Below are 19,877 nucleotides of genomic sequence, written 5' to 3'. Positions count from 1 at the left end.
CTTCTCTATAATATTTTTGGCCATGTCGCTGTCTCATGATATTTCTCTTTCCTTTTGAAAGTATCCGCGAGTGTTTGTTGCTCAGTGCCTTTGCCTGTATTGCTTGAGTGAACTCGTTGTGGTCCTGTGAGTGTTTGTTTTTTATGCGCCGTATCAAATGTGTAGTATTAAATGCAGCACTTCTGTTACCAGCTCGTGAAACGGTCGCTTTGCAGATGTTACATGTTGCCATTGGACCGCTTTCACTTTCTAATTTAAAATATTTCCACACTGCAGACATTTTATCCACAGGGCTGCTAGACTAACGCGCGCTTCTGCGTTCTGCCACAAATTGTGCCCCGTTTGCAGCTGACGTAAAAATAATCGGGCTTGAGTCCACGTTCAAAATTGCCGATCCGGATCAGTGAAACAATCCCGATCACGCAGATCGGCTGGGGACATCCCTAACAATAATAAAATGACTGTTTCTGCAAATGGAGTCTGTTGCATTTGGTGAGGCTGTTTGTGGTTCAACAAAAATGATCTTATTCTTAAAAAAGGTCCGTCTCTGGGGGGATTCTTTCAATAATTTTGTCAAAATCTTCGAACAACAATCTGAGATTGTAAGTGACAAAACAAACACTTAATATGGACGTATATAATGTATATATGATGTGTGTGTGTGTGTGTGTGCGCGCGCGTGCGTGTGTGTGTGTGTGTGTGTATATACATATACATATATATATATATATATATACATATACAGTATATATATATATATATATATATATATACATATATATAAAATGTAGCGATGCCCATATTACCCATCATGCCTAGTGCTTGATTGAGGACCTTTAGTTTGTAAGTCTGCTGTTTATGTTCCAGAATGCAAATGTTATTTCTTGTTAGTGTTTTGTCTGGTTAGGACATAGTAGGGCTGGGCGATATGGCCAAAACTATATGTTTTTTTATATTGATCGATGTCGATAATTATCACGATATACAGTATATTTAACAATAATAATGCTGAATTGACAGTTTTAGGAGTATTTTCCTTAGGACAGAACCCAAAACAAACCAGAAGGTTAATTATGGTTTATAAAATACAATTATTTATTGTCAGAATGAATAGGTGACAAACCAACCAAATGGCTTTATGTTAAACACTGAATAATTAAAATGATGAATATGTACAACAAATTGCTTGTTTCAAACATGTCGCAAACATTATAGAGGTAGTATACTGAACTGAACATTGATTAAACAAAATAAAATAAAAAGGTAAATGTTGAGGATGATTATGCTACTGTATTCTTTGAATATTGCACATTCTTGAGCTTGCAGGTAGTTGTTCAGTTCAGCTTTAATGCCTCCTGTTCTTTAAGACCTGATGTGGTTCGGACGTGCGACCAGACCACATATCAGCGGTGACATCTCTGAGCTGCTCCTCCAACTTTACCCTACACTCTGTGTAGAGCTGATTTTTCAACCGTGCTTATAGGCATCATATTTTTAGCGATACAGTACGTAATTGCATCGGTTTTGTCTTTGTGTCGCTTCGGCTTCTTTTCATATGGGGTAATGGCCGAAAAAGCAGCGGCAATTGTTCAGGGGTAGACAATAAGGGAAATTTGAAGATCACTGGCCCCACCATTGTAACCACTGGCCCAGGAATCGATCCCCATAATAACGAAAAAGAACAATTTGATTTAATAACATTTACTTTAATACTGCAGTACTGAGGTCAAAAAGTGCAAATACATAAATCAAAGAGCAAACAGTGCTGCATTACTCAAGCACAACCAGTTCTTCCTCCATCTCCTCCTCAGTTGGTTGATTTTTGCGCCCCCCTCCATGTTACAGGGCGTTTTACTTGACACATGCTAAAAAAATAAGATAAGATTTACAGCCTCACCCCACACCATGTTCTCTAATGCAGACATCAAGTTTAAATATTTGACCAACAGTGTTTTACAGGAGGATGATCTGAACAGCTGTTCTATTCACACTTAAAATGTTTTTTGTCTTTTCAATGTAATTTTGAATCTATGAAACAGAATCTATGACAGCGACCTCTGTTGGTTAAGGCCATTCAGCCCCCTCAGAAGATACATGAATTCAGGCCTCCAAAGTTGTCAAAATACAACTGTAAGATACCTTAAATTAAATTTGCAGCTGGACTATCAAGACTTATCATTTAAAGGGGTCACACATTAACAAAAGTTCTGTGTTGCAGCTTGTTGAAAGTTTCAAAGGCCATCACAATAACCTCTTAATGTTGCGTCAGTCTGTCTGACGTAGTGACAACTGAATACCTTGAAGATAAAGTCATGACTATAAAACACTGGCACGAGTGGAAATTCTCAGCAGCGAGTGAAGACAGACTAAAAACTGACACTCAAACTAGGTATTATTGATCCGCTTATAATGTTTGATCAAACATTTGAACAAGAAGTTTAAAGAAATTTTAGTTTCTTTAAACTTTGGAAATGTAAAGTGAACCGAAATTTGCATTAGATAAAGTATACTGAGCTGAAATTTTCAGCTGATTACATTTTTTAGATCACTTTCAGGAATTAAGCTCTTAACATTATTGTTTTGTTCTGTCAGGTTGATGGGAAACTACACCTACAACAGCTTCACTCTCCAGCTGGAGGGGTTAAATGTCTCGAAGGAGTCGGTCTACCCTGTCTTTCTCTTCTTCTTTTTCTCCTACCTGTTTATAATGGTTGCCAATGTGGGCATTGTGGTTCTAATTTTCAATGACAAGAGCCTTCACCAGCCGATGTATCTCCTTTTTAGCAACCTGCCATTTAATGACATTATTGGGAACTCTATCATGGTGCCTCGTTTGCTTTCAGACATTTTGCTGCCTCCCTCTGAGCGGCTCATCAGTTATTATGAGTGTGTAGTTCAAGCTTTCACTTCACATATGTTTGGTACAACTTCTCACACTGTGCTCATGATTATGGCCTTTGACAGATATGTGGCCATCTGTAATCCTCTGCGCTATGCTGCCATAATGACCAACAAAATGGTGATCAAGCTGACAGTTTCTGCCTGGGGAGTGGCCTTTGTTCTGGTCGGGATTCTTCTCGGTCTGACCATACGGCTGAACCGATGCAGGACGATGATCATGAATCCTTACTGTGACAATGCCTCCTTGTTTAAACTGTCCTGTGACAGTGTGTTTATTAATAATGTGTACGGCCTCACTTTCACTGTCGTCCTCTTTACAGCTTCTATAGGCACCATGGTTCTTACTTACACAAAGATTACAGTCGTCTGTCTGACCAGCAAGAACAAGTCTGTGAACAGTAAAGCCTTGAAGACCTGCAGCACTCATCTGGTTGTGTATTTGATCATGGTGTTCAATGGATTGTCTATTATTACTCTTCATCGCTTCCCTCAGTACTCAGATTACAGAAAACTTTGTAACATTTTGTTTCATATTATCCCCGGCAGCCTCAACCCCATTATTTATGGAGTGCAGTCAAAAGAGATAAAGAAGTTCTTTTCAAAGAAGATTTTGCCGTTATTATAAAGTTTCAATATTTAGTTTTGTCTAATTATCAATACAAATTAGTGTTGTCATGTTAGTGGAATTAACATGACAACACTAATAGTGGAGTTAGTGATTTGTTTTATTTCTGTGCAATGGCTGAAAACATGACGTCACTGTGAGTGCTTACAGAGAAACGTGACGTGACAACGTAACTACAAGTGATGCAAATGACTCGTTTTACTGTCATAACTGGAGCCATTAGGTCCAATAACATTTGGAAAGTCTATAGTCACGATTGAATTATCTAATCCCCATTCAAGTTAGCTACGCGCTAAAACAGCTAGGTCGGCAGAAGTCTGTAGTGCGCTCGCTTCAAAAGCACATCCAGGCATGTCATACATCTGCAGATGACAATTGTTTTTGTAAATCCCTTTTTAATTTGAACTATTTATTGATGGATTCATATTTTATTTGTAAATTGTATTTAGAATTCCTCTTTTTATTGGCCATTAAAATATCAAATACTGACTTACTTTGTAATTTAGTCTATTGAATATATAATAAATACATTTGTTAACTAATTTAATGAATGCCTCTATTTATTGTACAATTAGTTAAATGCCTTATTACTATTTCCGTGACACTTGTTGTCCTCCATAACAATATATGTACAATGGCAGAAACATTAGCTGCTTATTTTGACCATTACACAGCAAACATGAAGACAAACACAAGTGCTGATGAGCATTTGCTACAGTAAGTTAGGATCGTTTTTTAATGTAATGTCGGCAGAAAGGCATGGGAGTTCAGTTGTTAGATTTATATTTGTTAAAGGGTCAGTTTACTCAAATATTAACAGAATACTATATGTTGCCACCTACCCATAGTTGTTAAAGTCGTAGATATCCACCGCTGAGACCTCCACGTCAGGAGTGTGGAGCTGCATGGCGTTTGATGTGTGCCACTAAAGAGAACCAAAGATAGATGTGCAAAGTTTCACTTAAAATTGTTTACAAAAATACTCATAAAACTAACTGTATGTGCAACTAACTCTCAGAATACTGTGTTTGTACTGTGTTAATATTTCCAATTCTGAAATGAAAAGACTTGCTCCAACATCACAAGATACAGCTTCATAAACAGCTTAATCTGTTTTGTGACAATTGCAATTGACTTTTCAATTCACAAACATCATATGTGTGATTCATGACACAACTCAAGCAGGATCAAAAAATTAAGTGTCTCTTTCTCTCTCAACTGCTGTACAATTTTTTTCTGAAATAAGGTCCCATGAAGTCGACTGGAAGGGCCGTTACTTCAGCTCTCTCTATACTGACTCGTATCTTTAATAACATAAATTTAGGCTAATCTCTTTTTGACTGAAAATCTAATTAAATAAAACATTTCATTTTAAATTTTACTACTAGAAAACTGAGAAAAGCAGCAAACCTTCACAACTGAGAATGGGGTTCCACGGAATATCTGAATAATTACTTTATCAATACAGTTGTCGCCAATTAAGACTGATTTTCTGTGGATCCATATATCAATTAATTGACACATTTTTCAGCTTAAATTTTAAATTTTTCGCAAACATAGTATTTTACATTGTGCTGCAGATCTCTTGTAACGCACTGTCCCAACTAGAGATGCAAATCTTAAACAGTTTCTTCAATCGACAGTCAGTTGCCTTAACAATTATTTATCGGTTAATCATTAATAGGCCTAAATATGTCAGATGTTTCTCCATTAAAAACTGTTGTAACCAGGAGTTTCGGACTTAAAATAACAGATAAAGTAAACACCAAGTTACTTGTATGATACTTAACTAAATAACACAACATAACGACTTAACTGCGGAGCTTCCATCAGCTGCTATTCAATTACACAAACTGAGGCTTCTGAATGCATTTGGCGATTTATTAATTAATGATTAGCCTAATCATTAAAGTCCTGACTACCTTGGGATACATGTCTGGTTCAGCTAGTTTGATTCTACCACACACACACAAAAAACGTTTTGTGATGTTTGGTTATTTGTTATATTCCTTCCAGATAATTTATCCCTTAATATTTTCACTTGGCTTAAGTAAACTCTGCTCATTAGCCATCAGTCAAATGTATAACGTTAGCTAAAATGCTATACTAGCATCCTTTCACCCGCCTTATTTACTGTAATTAGCTAAGTCATCTTCGGTTAGCTAGCAAGAATATTAGCTGTCAAAACTTACTCTTGTTCCTAGCTCCAGTATCTCTTCAGTATTTGTGGTGGCCTGGTGAAAAGTTTTCTTCATTGTGGACATTTGCTCATTACAGCTGAAAATGGCTAACCTATCCCAAAGGCAGTTAGCTAATAGCTAACAATGTTAGTGTAACCGAGCGGGTGTAACAGCGCCTACAGTATACTCGCTCCACCTTTGAACAATTCAGAAACATTCAGACGACTCACACTTCCGTTATGTCCCTTCAAAATAAAAGTACTCGACCGGAAGAGGGTTACATTGGCAATTGAACAGCTGGTGAAAAGTCTCATTGTCTCAAACAACTCTTGAGAAAAAATGTCTGGTTCAGCTAGTTTGACTCTATCACACACAAAAAACATTGATGTGTTTGGTTATTTGTTATATTCCTTGCAGATATTTTATCCCAAATTTTTCTTCACTTGTCTTTAGTAAACTCTGCTCATTAGCCATCAGTCAGACAAATGATATAGCATTAGCTAAAATGCTACACTAGCATCCTGCCACCCTCCTTATTTACTGTAATTAGCTGAGTCATCTTCGGTTAGCTAACTAGAATATTAGCTTTCAAAACTTACTCTTATCCCCTACTCAATTCCTTCCTAATGCTTCTGGTACTTGGTTGTAATTTAAGTGACAGTAAGCCATATAGGTGAAGGAAGTGTGTGTGAATAATTTATTTTCATGCAGTGCAGGTGGAGGTCGAGCTCATCTAGGCTAGGCTAGGCTAGGCAAGGCTAAGAAAAGGAAGCAAAGACAGCTTAGTTTAGCTAAGTTCAGCCGGCTGGATTTGTAATGTTACTTTGAAAATGAATTTGGTTGTTCTTTTCACCTTTACTAGTTAATGTTAGCTAGTTATAGACGGATGCAAATATGCTGCTGCTCACAGACAATCAGCAACAACCGACAGTTTTAAAAGTAAAATGTTTTCTTGCATGTTGCTCAGTTGATGCTGTGAATAAATCCAGCCATACTATTACATTTCCTCACGACCTGAAAAAGTGACACGGCTCTGCTCCCGTACGCTCTGGCAGCCATACACCTATTGATAAAAGCTTACCATTAACATCCTGGAGCCCTGCATGTTTTAGATGATTCCCAGCCCCAACACACCTGATTCGAATGATCAGCTCGCCATCAAACTCTGCTGAAGTCTGATAGCGACCCGTTCGTTTGAATCGGGTGTGTTGGATCAAGGAAAAAAACATGCAGGTCAGGACTCCCTTTGGACCAGGATTGGAAAACACAGATAAGAGTCCCCTGATCATGAAAGTGTGACCACATAAAACTGCAACCACGGAAGAAGTTTGCTTTGTTGGCTGTTAACTGCCAACAAAGACACAAGAAAGTCAAGACTGAATGCTGGTGAACCGGAGGACCCAAAGCAGGTTTTGATGAATAACACACATTGAATCAAACTCAAAACAAATGTTTTTATCTGTAACTTTAGTCTTTACTTTCATTGCTTTAATCATAAAGTTTTTGTTTTTGATTTTTCATAGTTACTTAATTATTGAACATATCAGTGATCTTTGTTATTGCAGGTTGATGGAAAACTACACATTCAACAGCTTCACACTGCAGCTGGAGGGGCTGAATATCTCCAAGGACTCTGTTTACCCTGTCTTTATCATCATCCTTTTCTCCTACGTTTTTATCATGCTTGCGAATGGAGGCATTGCATTTCTGGTTTTTATTGACAAGAGCCTTCACCAGTCGATCTATCTCCTGTTTTGCAACCTGACATTCAACGACATCCTTGGAAATTCGATCATGGTGCCTCGTTTGCTTTCGGACATGTTGCTGCCTCCCTCTGAGCGGCTCATCAGTTATTATGAGTGTGTGGTTCAAGCTTTCACCACACACATGTTCAATACCACCAGTCTCACTGTGCTCATGATTATGGCCTTTGACAGATATGTGGCCATCTGTAATCCTCTGCGCTATGCTGCCATAATGACCAACAAAATGGTGATAAAGTTGACGGTTTCTGCCTGGGGAGTGGCCTTTGTTCTGGTCGGGATTCTTCTCGGTCTGACCATACGGCTGAACCGATGCAGGACGAAGATCATGAATCCTTACTGTGACAATGCCTCCCTGTTTAAACTCTCCTGTGACAGTGTATTTATTAATAATATCTATGGCCTCACTTTCACTGCCTTCTTGCTCACCTCTTCTGTAAGCAGCATGGTTTTCACTTACACTAAGATTGCAGTCGTCTGTCTGACCAGCAAGAACAAGTCTTTGAACAGTAAAGCTTTGAAGACCTGCAGCACTCATCTGGTTGTGTATCTGATCATGGTGTTTAGTGGGATGCTTGTTATTTCTCTGCATCGAGTGCCTCAGTACGCCGACATCGGGAAATTGGCCTCCATTCTGTTTCATATCATCCCCGGCAGACTCAACCCAGTTATTTACGGAGTGCAGTCTGCAGAAATCTGCAAATCCTTGTCAAGATTATTCAGATCCAACCACTGACATCATTATTCTGAGTGTATAAACTTGTGAAAAAAAATGTGAACTGTCATCCTCGCCTGTTGCGTATTTCACATTATAATGATAATTTATATGATTCTGTAAATTGCAACAATTTCTTATTCAAATTAAACTCACAGTTTTTATTAGTTTTTTTCTGATGGCAAACATTTATCACTTTATAGTGTGGAAGGCATTTTAACTGTGTTAAGTCTCCCAGTAGATCCCAGTTACCGTAAAACAGTGGCATGGAGCCCTGGATGGAAAGCATATTTGTTTCTCTGTGTGACACAACCTCAACAAGAGTCACTTTTTATTTTCGGAGAAAAGTTCATTTAAAGATCTACTCTGTAAGAAAGTGGAATTTTGAGTCTCATGCCCAACTTGTCAAAAACGACTAAAACGACCTACAGTCCCAAAGTGTATTTGACGAGTTGGCAGTGAGACTCAAAAATCAACTTTCTTACAAAGTGGACCTTTACATGAATGTTTGTTAAGTCATTATGTATCACAGAATGAGGTAACTTAATGATAATTGGGCCCATAGGCACAATTAAAGTATCGCAATATTTATATTTTTGCAGTATTACAGACAGCGTGTCGGTGGTGACATTACCTGAAAAAATGCTGTATTAAATGTTTGAAGCCCATAAATGTTTCCTGTTTTGTAGAAATTAGTGTTGATTTTTTTCACAAATGTTTTCAATAGATTACAGTTACTGCTGTGGTGAAAGACATTTTTGCACTATGAGTTACGTCCTGCCTTTGTGTGTGTGTGTGTGTGTGTGTGTGTGTGTGTGTGTGTGTGTGTGTGTGTGTGTGAGAGAGAGTGTGAGAGTGTTCTAACATTTGGGTATTTCTTACTGAAAATACAGAGCATTTTGTTAAAGTCTGCCTCATTTCATGCTAAAAGAAACCCAAATCAGCTGCAACACAATTATTTATCATATAGGTATACACATTGTAATAGTATGTGCATATAATTGAAAGGTCATATTCTACTTTTGGGTTTTTGCCTTTCCTTTATTGTGTTATGAAGCATCATTTCAAAGTCCACGCCACAGGAAGTTACTCTCTCCTGAAACGGCAGGTTAAAACTTATGTGCATCACTATGTGACAGGCATTATATAAATATATATATATATACACACAGTATATATATATACACACACACTCCAGTCAGAGGCAAGATGTCTCAATCTGTAGGTAAAACAGAGCATTCAAAACTGTGTGAAAAGGGGTTCTGCAGCAATGATAAATTATGTGTTGGATGAAAATTAAAGTAAGTATGTAGTCCTATTCTACTAGGACCCCCAAATAAAAGTATGAAACTGAAAATTAGCAGAATATGACCTCTTTAAATATAGGTTTCATATGTTTGAATAATTATATCTGTGACATATATGCTAAAATATGTAACTGACATGGAAAATCACATATTTGTATGTATAACTGCTAAACAAATATTACTGCTGCGTCTTCACATTAAAAGCATATTACCGGCAAAACACAAGTTGACTTTTATTATTATTATTTTCAGCATTTTTTGACAGCAGATCACTTCAAAATAGAGAGAGAGAGACCGAGCCTAATGCCCTACCCCCTCTTATTGGTTATTAATCTGAGAACCACTTAGCTCTAAAAAGTCATGGCGTGGCGGGGGTCCATAATAAACAAGACAGACAGCTCTCCATTTTGGCTGCACATCTCTTTGGCCATTTATTCATACATTTCAAACATCCCTGCCCTTTAACCCCAACTCTCTGCTGCCATTACCACAGTCATGCTACTAGGTCTTTAAGTGGCAAGTCAGCACTTACTATGATTGGTGTAAGAATAGTATAAAACAGAAGTCCCATAACCAGTCCATGATGAACACCCTGGAAAACCGGCTTTGGTGAATTGTGCCCTATGTCAGAGCTGGGGGCTTACCCTCTAAAACAAAGGAACAACTAAACCTAATTGAAACAAAGCCACGATAACTAGATTACCGCACCCATCAGATAAACATAAAACAAAATATAATACCCCAGCCAGCCTCCAGGCTGACTGACTGCATCTCTGGTCAGGTTGAGTGGAGAGAGAGAGATAGAGCCTAGTGCCCTACCCCCTCTTATTGGTTATTCCTAATCAGCCAGACCGCTATCACCTGGAAAGGCAGGAGGCCAAGCAACAGCCATAGTGGCACATCCTGGCCAGCAGAGGGGAAGCATGTAACAGTGTAGCTAATATGGTGCATTGTGACCTGTAGTTTCCCCAGCAAACATACCGCCCTCTTCAGTTGTTGAAGTCTCACCTGACCGGCCTGATGCTTCCTGTCTTGGATTATGCTTCTCCTATGCTTCTCCTCTGCAGGAGTCGGTGTAGTTAGTGGGGCTAAGTACAGCTGGCAATCCGCTCACACCAGTAATGCAGACACACCAGCGCACATGTATTAATGCTTACTACAGCATAGACCAATTGCGTAGGTCATGGTGTGCAGCCATAAATCAACATTAAGCCTCCTGAACTCCTCATAGACTGATTGGGGCTGCTTCGATAATATCAAACATGTTTACGATTTAAAATCTGGATGATTACATCAATGTTTTCTGAGCCGGACCACAACAACTAATTCACTAAGAGTTTAATCATAGTTTAGCATTAAGGTAGTTTATTTAAATTGGTAGAAGATTTGGGAAGGATAGGAAAGGGGGGCCGGGTTGTTGGATGAAGGAAAAGGGATCGAAGGCAGTGGATGAAGGAAAGGGGGGTCGTCTAGGAACCAGGGAGGTTGAGACTCAGAGTGGGGGCACGTCTTGATAAGGTCGGCGTGGCTTCATCATCCCCCAAAGGTATAACTGGGCTATGCAGAAATGGGCACAATGAATATCGCTGAGGTGGCTGTGGATGTAGCTTTTGTAGGATTGCAAAGACCAGCGACCGAGGAATTTGATGGTGTGGTCGGGAATTGTTTGTCTGGAGGCGGTAGTAGCAGCGCCTATACAGAAGGAGTGTCTAGAGTAAAGTTCAGGAGAGATCCCTGACTTGGATAAGACCGGGCGGAGATGGTGGTGGAGCCAGAAGCGTGTGGCGACACAGTGGTTAAGAGTGGGTCTTGTGGGTAAGCATGGCATGCTTGTCTCTGGTGTATGTACAATAGGATGGTTTCTAAGGGCTTAGGTATGAGTTTAATCGGATGAGGAAAATGGGATGAGAGAGGCCGAACTGGTCAGTCTTGCTTTGTTTGAGATTGAATCGGAGGGTGTCTTGTGAGTGGATGGAGATGTCTGAGAGGGTCGCGTGTCGAGAGGGGTCATGAGTGGATGTGGTAGAAGTGAATTCTGTGCATCGTAACAAGCCAAAGAATGCCAGGAGGAACTTTGATTTGAGGGTCGAGTCGATGGACAAAGAATTTCTGAAATGAGAACCGAGAGAGAGTCAGTGATGCTGTTTTGGTGGCCGGGAATGTGAGCAGCCGGGAGCATGAAGTGGTGCTGGGCTGAGACTAAGCTCAGGCATCAGATGAATTTCATGCTATCCAGTGATTGTGAGCGGTCTTTGTTGATGATTTCAACAGCATTGAGGTTGTCTGAGTGGATAAGGGTGACTTTTCTTGACCATTTGTGCCCCCAATGAAGTGCGGTGATTATGACTGGATATAGTTCATAGAGGGCAGAGGAAGAGTAGAGTGAGGACAGTATGGGGGCCAAACGGAAGTGAACCATTGACTGCTCTAGTAGCCTCCGAAACCTACTGAGGGTGCAGCGTCTGTGTATAGCTGGATGTCCTATGGCTGGGTGATTCGGTAGTCGTAGAAGAAAGACATGCCTTTCCATAAAGAGAGAAAGTCGCGCCACATCAGCTCCATTTTGCAGGAGTCATCCAGGGTGATGTAGTCGCGGAGGGATGGAATGGTGGAAGACAGGGATAGTAGGTGGGAGACGAAGGATCGACCCTGGGGGATAATGCAAATGGCGTAGTTGAGGTGTCCGAGCAGGGAGAGAAGCTGGCATTTGGAGACCTTGTGCTGGTGGGGAGGATGGCTGAGTGACCATGAGAAAACTGTTCAGGAGGTGAATGACGTAAGGCAGGTTGTGGTTGTTAAGGAGTATCCAGCAAAGGGCTAAGGAGAGGGAATGGTATATTTTCGGGCTACTTTAGCATCCGAAGGTGAGGCAGACTGCAAAGTAGAAGCTTCTCCAAGATAAGCTGAAGAATCTCCAGAAATCTGGACACATTGGCAGGACCTTGAATGTGCTGGTGATGTCGGCTTTAGTCAACCAGGCGCCATGGCCGGCGAGACAGGTGAGGTTGATGGCGTTGGTGATGCATGAAAAAATCTGGGCTGGGGATGAGGCTTGGGGGAGGAGGTGCAGCATATGCTGGTTGGTGAACATGGGAGGAGGCTGGCTGTGATTGAGATGCGCAAAGGTTGCAAGTCAGGGAGGGTCTTGCTGCTAATACACAGTGGTAGAGCTCCAAGGCCAGGGCCACCCAGTAGGTGCCCTGGTTGAACTGGTGGAGACAGCCTGCAGCTTGGGAGGAAGAAAATGTGTGGCGGCCAGAGTGGAGATGGAAGTGGAGGCTTTTCAAAGTAAGTTTTCAGAAATGCTTGTCAAGTACAAACGAATGTCAGAACTTGAGACGAATTGGAGAGAAATGGTTAGGCTTGCCTATATAGGTCTGCACAGGTGATTGAATCAGGGAGACATAGGTGGTTGACTTAATGAGACACAGGTGGTTTAATTGGATGGATCCAGGTGGCAAATCAGTGAGGTAAAATGGTGTGGTCCAGTTTCCTGAACTTCAGTTATAATAACTTCATCGAGAGAGTCTTTGTGGAGCAGCTCACAGCGCTGCCAAGCAACAGTAAACATTCCAGCCCTTGAGGAACGTAAGCTAGCATACTACTGTTGACAGACACTTTCAAATCCAGTTCTCTCTGAAGAATAAAAAGCCTGTGCTGACCACATCTCCCCACTCATCCAGACTCATTTAACCTTCTGTTTTTGTTCATTGTCACTGCAACACAGTACTACGGCAAGTCCCATCACATTAATCTCCATTTTGTTTACATCTGCTTCCCCATGAGATCACATGAGTGGGATCACATGTATGCAGGGCCATAAAGCCAGATGAAGCCAAAGTAAGCTTTTTACTCAAAATGTATTGATATGGACAGTGCCGGGTATCCAAATAACACTAAGTTTGATGCTGCACCTCCTCGGGTCCTCAGCAACAAACCTGTCGATTGTGAAGTAGATCAATTGAACGGTTCATTAGACATGCAAATAACAAACAGACAGGTAGAAATTTTTGCTTTATACTTCTTTCTGTTATCCGATATGAACCAATTATCTTGCTGTGTTGGATAAAACCAACTTAGTAACAATTATCACCCAGCAGTCCAGGGAACTACCCAGAATTGGAAACCAATTTATTTTTTAGTGTGTAATGTTAGAATTATCATGCTGCCTCATTATTTCTTTTAATTGTATCACATCATCACAACAAGCTGTTGCATAATGCAGCCTGTTGACAGAATAAGCCTTACCACTAACCATCATGACATCAGCCATCAGGAGGTCTGTCTCAAGTCAGCTCCATTAGTCCCGTGACAATAATACTGACTATATAAAACTGTGACAAAGAGAAGTTTTCTTTGCTGGCTGTTAACTGCCAACAAAGACACAACAAAGAAAAGACTGAATGCTGCTGAACTCAAGCAGGTATTAATGAAAAACAGACTTTTGACAATTTTGCACCAAACTCAAAAACATTTGTAATTATCTCTTACTTTTGTAGTTTTTTTGTTGCTTCTTTTGAACTACATTATTTTGTAAAAGCACAATGTTTATATTGTTTATGGTTTGTTATTGAACATATCAGTGATCTCTGATCTTTGTTATTGCAGGTTGATGGAAAACTACACATTCAACAGCTTCACACTGCAGCTGGAGGGGCTGAATATCTCCAAGGACTCTGTTTACCCTGTCTTTCTCTTATTCTTTATCTCCTATATTTTTATCATGCTTGCAAATGCAGGCATTGCATTTCTAGTTTTAATTGACAAGAGCCTTCACCAGCCGATGTATCTCCTGTTTTGCAACCTGCCATTTAATGACATTATTGGAAATTCGATCATGGTGCCTCGTTTGCTCTCAGATATTTTGCTGCTTCCCTCTGAGCTCATCATCAGTTATCACGAATGTGTTCTTCAAGCTTTTTCCACACACATTTTTGGTACTGCTTCTCACACTGTGCTCATGATTATGGCCTTTGACAGATATGTGGCCATCTGTAATCCTCTGCGCTATGCTGCCATAATGACCAACAAAATGGTGATCAAGCTGACAGTTTCTGCCTGGGGAGTGGCCTTTGTTCTGGTCGGGATTCTTCTCGGTCTGACCATACGGCTGAACCGATGCAGGACGATGATCATGAATCCTTACTGTGACAATGCCTCCCTGTTTAAACTCTCCTGTGACAGTGTGTTTATTAATAATATCTATGGCCTCACTTTCACTATTGTCCTGCTCACTTCTTCTATAGGCGCCATGGTTCTCACTTACACTAAGATTGCAGTCGTCTGTCTGACCAGTAAGAACAAGTCTTTGAACAGTAAAGCCTTGAAGACCTGCAGCACTCATCTGGTTGTGTATCTGATCATGTTGACCAGTGGATTTATTGTCATTATTCTGCATCGCTTCCCTCAGTACTCAGATTACAGAAAATTTGCTGCCATTCTGTTTCATATCATCCCTGGCAGCCTCAACCCCATTATTTATGGAGTGCAGTCTGCAGAAATCTGCAAATCCTTGTCGAGATTATTCAGATCCAAACCAGTGATGCCATCATTATGAGTTGAAAATGGTAAAGAACATTTAAACAAACGTGTAAACTTAAAATACAAACTGAACTGCCTTACTGTATATCACATTATCATGTTGATTTACACTGTACTGTTTGGGTGAGATTTGTGAATCATGATTGTTTTTTAATTTTACTCTGAAGTTAAATGTTCAGATTAGAAATCATAATTTGTCTCTTTCAAAGCTTTACTCAGTTTTTCTGCCTCCTGCTGCTGTCTTACACTTCCCAGTAAACCCCAGATACTGTAAACCAGTAGCATGGAGCCCTGGATGGAAACCATATTCAGTTTTCTGTGTGATTCAAAACCCTTTTTGTTTTAGGAGGAAAGTCAGAGTTTAAAGAGGCACTATGTCGTTTTTGGGAAGAAATTAAATCTCTACAATTTTTACGTTTACAATATAAATGAGGTAATAAAACACATGTATTTTTTTCCAAAAGTAAATAAACAAGCTGTTTCTCAGAGGAAAATAAGGTCCCAGAACACTATTTGAAGTTAGAAAGGTGGCAGGGTCCGCCACATATAAAGTAAAACAGTATAAATTGTGTTGTCCTTTTAAAGTCAGTTTGTTTATTCAGTCATGAAAACAAAGAGAGGTTGTTGATTTAGTTTATCTAGACAGAAAAAAAAAAACAGTTAATGAAGATCTTTCTCTTCTCATTAACATTTCTTACCTAAAACTACAGACTGCTCCTTTAAATTATAATAATGCATTTATAATTGTATTCACTGGTTATGTACTGACTCAGAACAATACCATATGTAAATGAAAGAGTGATAAAACTATATATAAAACCCAGTGGTGGATTTAAGAAATTTGGGGCCCAAGGCAAAGGCAGGCATGGGGCCCTCTGAAATGAGACAACACACAAAACAACAGGTCAATTATACAGACACATACATTTTAACAGAATACACATGTATTATTTGTATTATTTGTTTTACCTGTTGTCCCTCTCTTCCTGTCCCTTTTTCACGTTGTCTCTCTCCCTCATTCTGAAAACAAACACACACAAAACACAGTATAAGGCTCTGACCCAGTGGTGAAGTGTAAGTACATTTACTCAAGTGCTGACGTAGACATTTTAGGATTTCATGCAACTTCAATTTTGTCTGCTCCGCTGTATCTCAGAGGCAAATACTGCACTTTCTACTCCGATACTGTACATCATTTACGTTGCTGGTTACATAATTCAAACCCTTCCTGCCCAGTGAAAACCATGTACCCTCAAAATGATGATTTAATGCTAATATTTGTGATAAACTGAAAGAGTCTTCCTTTGTGGGGCGACTTCTTCAGCCAAAACTCTTTAAAAAATCGTCTTGGGCCAGCTGGAAAATACATCATGACAAGACTTCAGTGAAGTTAGTTTTAAGTTGGATATTTGACATTCGCAAGCCACTCCAACATTTCAACTGCACCCGTATTGCAGACTTTACAGTAAACACACGGAGAAGACGGCTACAGCGTGTACCGACTTCCTGTTTTCAAAATAAAAATGTGGGATATTTAAAGCAGAGATACTGTGTTTAAAGCTATTGAGAAGCTATTGAGCTAACATGCTAATATTTACATATAGCCTAAAAATTAATAAAAAATTATGAACAGATGTAAAATGTAAAAACAAGAGGTGTATCTCATGCAGCCAGTGTAGTTACATGATCCCAACATGATTTTGAGTCAACTGATCACATGACCTGGAAGCTATTGAGCTAAAATGCTAATACACATGAAAAATAATAAAAAATATTTAGAGACGTAAAATGTAAAAACAAGAGGTGTATCTCATGCAGCCAGTGTAGTTACATGATCCCAACATGATTTTGAGTCAATTGATCACATGACCTGGAAGCTATTGAGCTAAAATGCTAATATTTGCATATAAAAAATTAATAAAAAATATTAAGAGGTCCAAAATGTAAAAACAAGAGGTGTATCTCATGCAGCCAGTGTAGTTACATGATCCCAACATGATTTTGAGTCAATTGATCACATCTGCCAGCCGCTGCTGCTGCTGCTGCTGCCGCAGTGAAGACAGTCGTCACTTCCTGTAACTTGGAGATCAGCTTTCTGTTTCCTCCTTCTCTCTCCTCTTTTCAGCTCGGCTGGGGCAGCTTCTTTTCATCTGTCTCTTTCCTTTACTTTTCTCTTCTATACTCTCCTCTTCTTCTCTCGCCACTTCGCTCCGTTTGTTTTCGTTTTGCTGCTGTCTTCCTGGATCCGTTCTGCACATGCGCAGTAAGATGGACTGATCCAATGTAGTGGAGACTGAAGGGGGGGCCCGACATACGCATAATACGATTAGCATTCTGCTGGCATTTTAGCGAGAGGATTTTAATCAAAAACATAACTAATGTGCGCAAATAAGTAATAACTGTATTAACCATAAGTGTATGAGGATTTTTATGGGCCCTCAGGAACTTGGGGCCCTAGGCAACCGCCTAGTTTTGCCTAATGGTAAGTCCGCCCCTGATAAAACCTGTTAGAAACTGGAGCAATTTGATCTATAGAAAGATATGTCCAGCCCATAAAGATATGTATGTTTATGTATGTAAATTACACACTCATGTCATATAATTATCCATACATCATACATATAACACATGTATTTGTATAAATGTATGGGTATTTCACAGTGCCGGCCCTGGCCCTCACCCTGACCCCTTGCATCGCAGTCAATTTCACCATCGATTTTCATACACTCCCACAGAAACTGCATGTATGTATTCAAGATTTTATTTCTTTTAAAACTGAAGAAAGAAACAAGTCATAAATGAAAAATACAATATAAATAAGGCATCGCACAAACATATTAAAGAACATTGTCACTCTGCTGTGCTGAGGTCGAGGGGACAGGAGCACCTGATGCTGTGTCACTGGGGGTGGGGGTGAAATATTTTAAAAGTGCAGGGCTGGCTCTGTATAGAGGGGACAAACAGGTATGAACAACTAGTGAAGGGATTGTGAAACATTTCTGAAATTTAAAAAAAGAAAAAAAAAGTTTTATATTTTAAAAAACTCCAAAACTTTTATTACCATTTGGAAATGCGACAAATGACAAATGCGCCCCTATATGAAGAGAGACGCTGCCATATATGTTACCTTTATGGTAATTTATGATTTCTGCGTACATACATTTTCTAGTTTATACATAACATATATGAAATACCAGAGCCAGCCCTTGGCATAGGCAGTATAGGCGAATGCTAAGGGCGCCGTCATCCACGGGGGGGCGCCACAAACGGGGGGAGAAGAAAAATAACGTCAATGTGATGAATTGAATGAAATGAATAGTTTAATGCATCGTAGGGGGTCGTGATGCTCAAAAGAATATATCCTCCTTTCACAATTGATCTATTGTTGTTGTCTCTTCTGTTACATCTGTTTCCGTTGTGAAACAGGAGTCAGTGATGTATAACGTAACACTTCAGATAAAAATCACAGATGTTGGAAGTGGGAATGGGGTCAAAAGTGGATTTTTAGGGGGTTGACAAGCGTTTTAAAAACCTGTGTAGACCCGCTGATGTTGGTGGACAGGTCATAAAAATTACGTTTTAATATTTTAAGGGTCAAGTGAAGCTGTGAGTAGTGACTGATACCCACTATGGAGTCCTTACACTGGTGGTGGATCTGGGTGGATGTAAAGAGGAGCTCAGACCAGACTGGAGAGGGAAATATATATATGATTTGTTTACAATGATAAGAACCATCACAGTTCTGGATTATATGGCTGAGCGAGAACATATTTCCAGAGAACAATAGAGGGCCCAGAATGGACCCGTGAGGGACCCCACAGTGTAAATCATATACAGATGAACTGGTATTCGCCGCAACAACTGCAAATGCTCTATTGGACAGGCATGAATGTAGCAGCTGCGGGGTAGTACCCGTTTCCAGACGGTGCAAGAGGACGAGATCATTAGGGAAGTTCACTGGGGCTGTCTCCCTCCCTAACACGTTGTTGTTGTTGTGGGTAACATTGATATCGTTTCCATGAAGCCCTCAATCATTACGTAATGTTTTCTCAGGTCATGATGAAGGTTTATTCAGAGGAATCAGAGCTCATAAAACAGACTCACATGACCAGAATGTTTAGAGAAGACCTGAGGTGAGTCAAGGTTATCATTGTTGGTTACGATTGATCTCTGCTGATTTCTTCATGTGACTCAGTACAGCTGGTATCAGAACAGACAGATTGCATCGACGCTGCCACTTTGTATTCAGGTGCTGTGCCTTTTCTCTCACTGAGTGTTTAGACTTGATGTTTGTGAGGAAACATCAACATGTGAATGACTTTGTGTTTGAAGGGTTCTTGTTTAACGGCACACATCTGAAATCTGCTACAGATATGAACTCTGTTTTTTCCGTTCATCATCACTTCCTCTTCTTTTCCACTGGTTTAACTTCACTACTGCTACTGATACATTTATTAATACATTCCTACATGTAACGCTGCAGTTGGAGTCAGTATTTTCACTTGTTTAAAGTTGAAATAATTAATTGTTTGTTGATCTCCTGTTGTGACTGAAAAAACAGTATTGAATATGTTTTTAAAATAATCTTTAAAAGTATCTTATATCCGGTTCAAACATGTCAAGGGGGGAAAATACAACAGTTTTTACATGTTTTTCCAGCTGATGAATTGACAGTTTCCTTTAACCCAAATGACATTACATTACAAAAGTAACATAACAGCGAAAATGTTTTCTTTGCTTGTCAAAAAAGATTAAAAAATAAATAAAAGATGAAATTCTCCCTAAAACACTGACTTACACTTTATGTATTTCATCACATGTAAGATTATCTGATACTCAAGCGTA

The 19,877-nt window shown here is 39.6% G+C and overlaps 4 protein-coding genes across 4 annotated transcripts in view; 3 read left to right on the top strand and 1 right to left on the bottom strand.

Moving 5' to 3' along the window:
• The window catches only part of siah2l (seven in absentia homolog 2-like), a 120,431-nt gene that overhangs the window by 96,426 nt on the left and 4,128 nt on the right, over positions 1-19,877 (bottom strand). The window contains exons 3-4 of the mRNA XM_084373601.1: positions 16,002-16,052; positions 4,369-4,451 (exon numbers count right to left, since the gene is read on the bottom strand). The gene's annotated coding sequence lies outside the window, so the exon portion shown is untranslated. The remainder of the gene's footprint in view (positions 1-4,368; positions 4,452-16,001; positions 16,053-19,877) is intronic.
• On the top strand, positions 2,576-3,526 carry LOC311269017 (olfactory receptor 8G17-like; the record flags this gene model as incomplete). The annotated part of the gene is made up of 1 exon (XM_084372999.1): positions 2,576-3,526. Exon 1 carries the CDS (start codon positions 2,597-2,599, stop codon positions 3,524-3,526), a length of 930 nt encoding a protein of 309 aa, XP_084229125.1. The 5' UTR covers positions 2,576-2,596.
• Positions 6,932-8,220, top strand: LOC311269456 (olfactory receptor-like protein COR4). Its single transcript, XM_084373606.1, has 2 exons — positions 6,932-7,115; positions 7,272-8,220. The coding sequence occupies exons 1-2, from the start codon at positions 7,087-7,089 to the stop codon at positions 8,203-8,205; spliced, it is 963 nt and encodes a 320-aa protein (XP_084229732.1). The 5' UTR covers positions 6,932-7,086; the 3' UTR covers positions 8,206-8,220.
• LOC311269016 (olfactory receptor 8G17-like) lies at positions 14,031-15,048 on the top strand (the record flags this gene model as incomplete). Its single annotated transcript, XM_084372998.1, has 1 exon — positions 14,031-15,048. Exon 1 carries the CDS (start codon positions 14,104-14,106, stop codon positions 15,046-15,048), a length of 945 nt encoding a protein of 314 aa, XP_084229124.1. The 5' UTR covers positions 14,031-14,103.

This window comes from Pagrus pagrus, assembly GCF_965226575.1.
Source record: "Pagrus pagrus genome assembly, chromosome: 14".
Taxonomy (NCBI): Eukaryota; Metazoa; Chordata; class Actinopteri; order Spariformes; family Sparidae; genus Pagrus; species Pagrus pagrus.
This window is presented reverse-complemented; position numbering and strand designations above follow the sequence as displayed.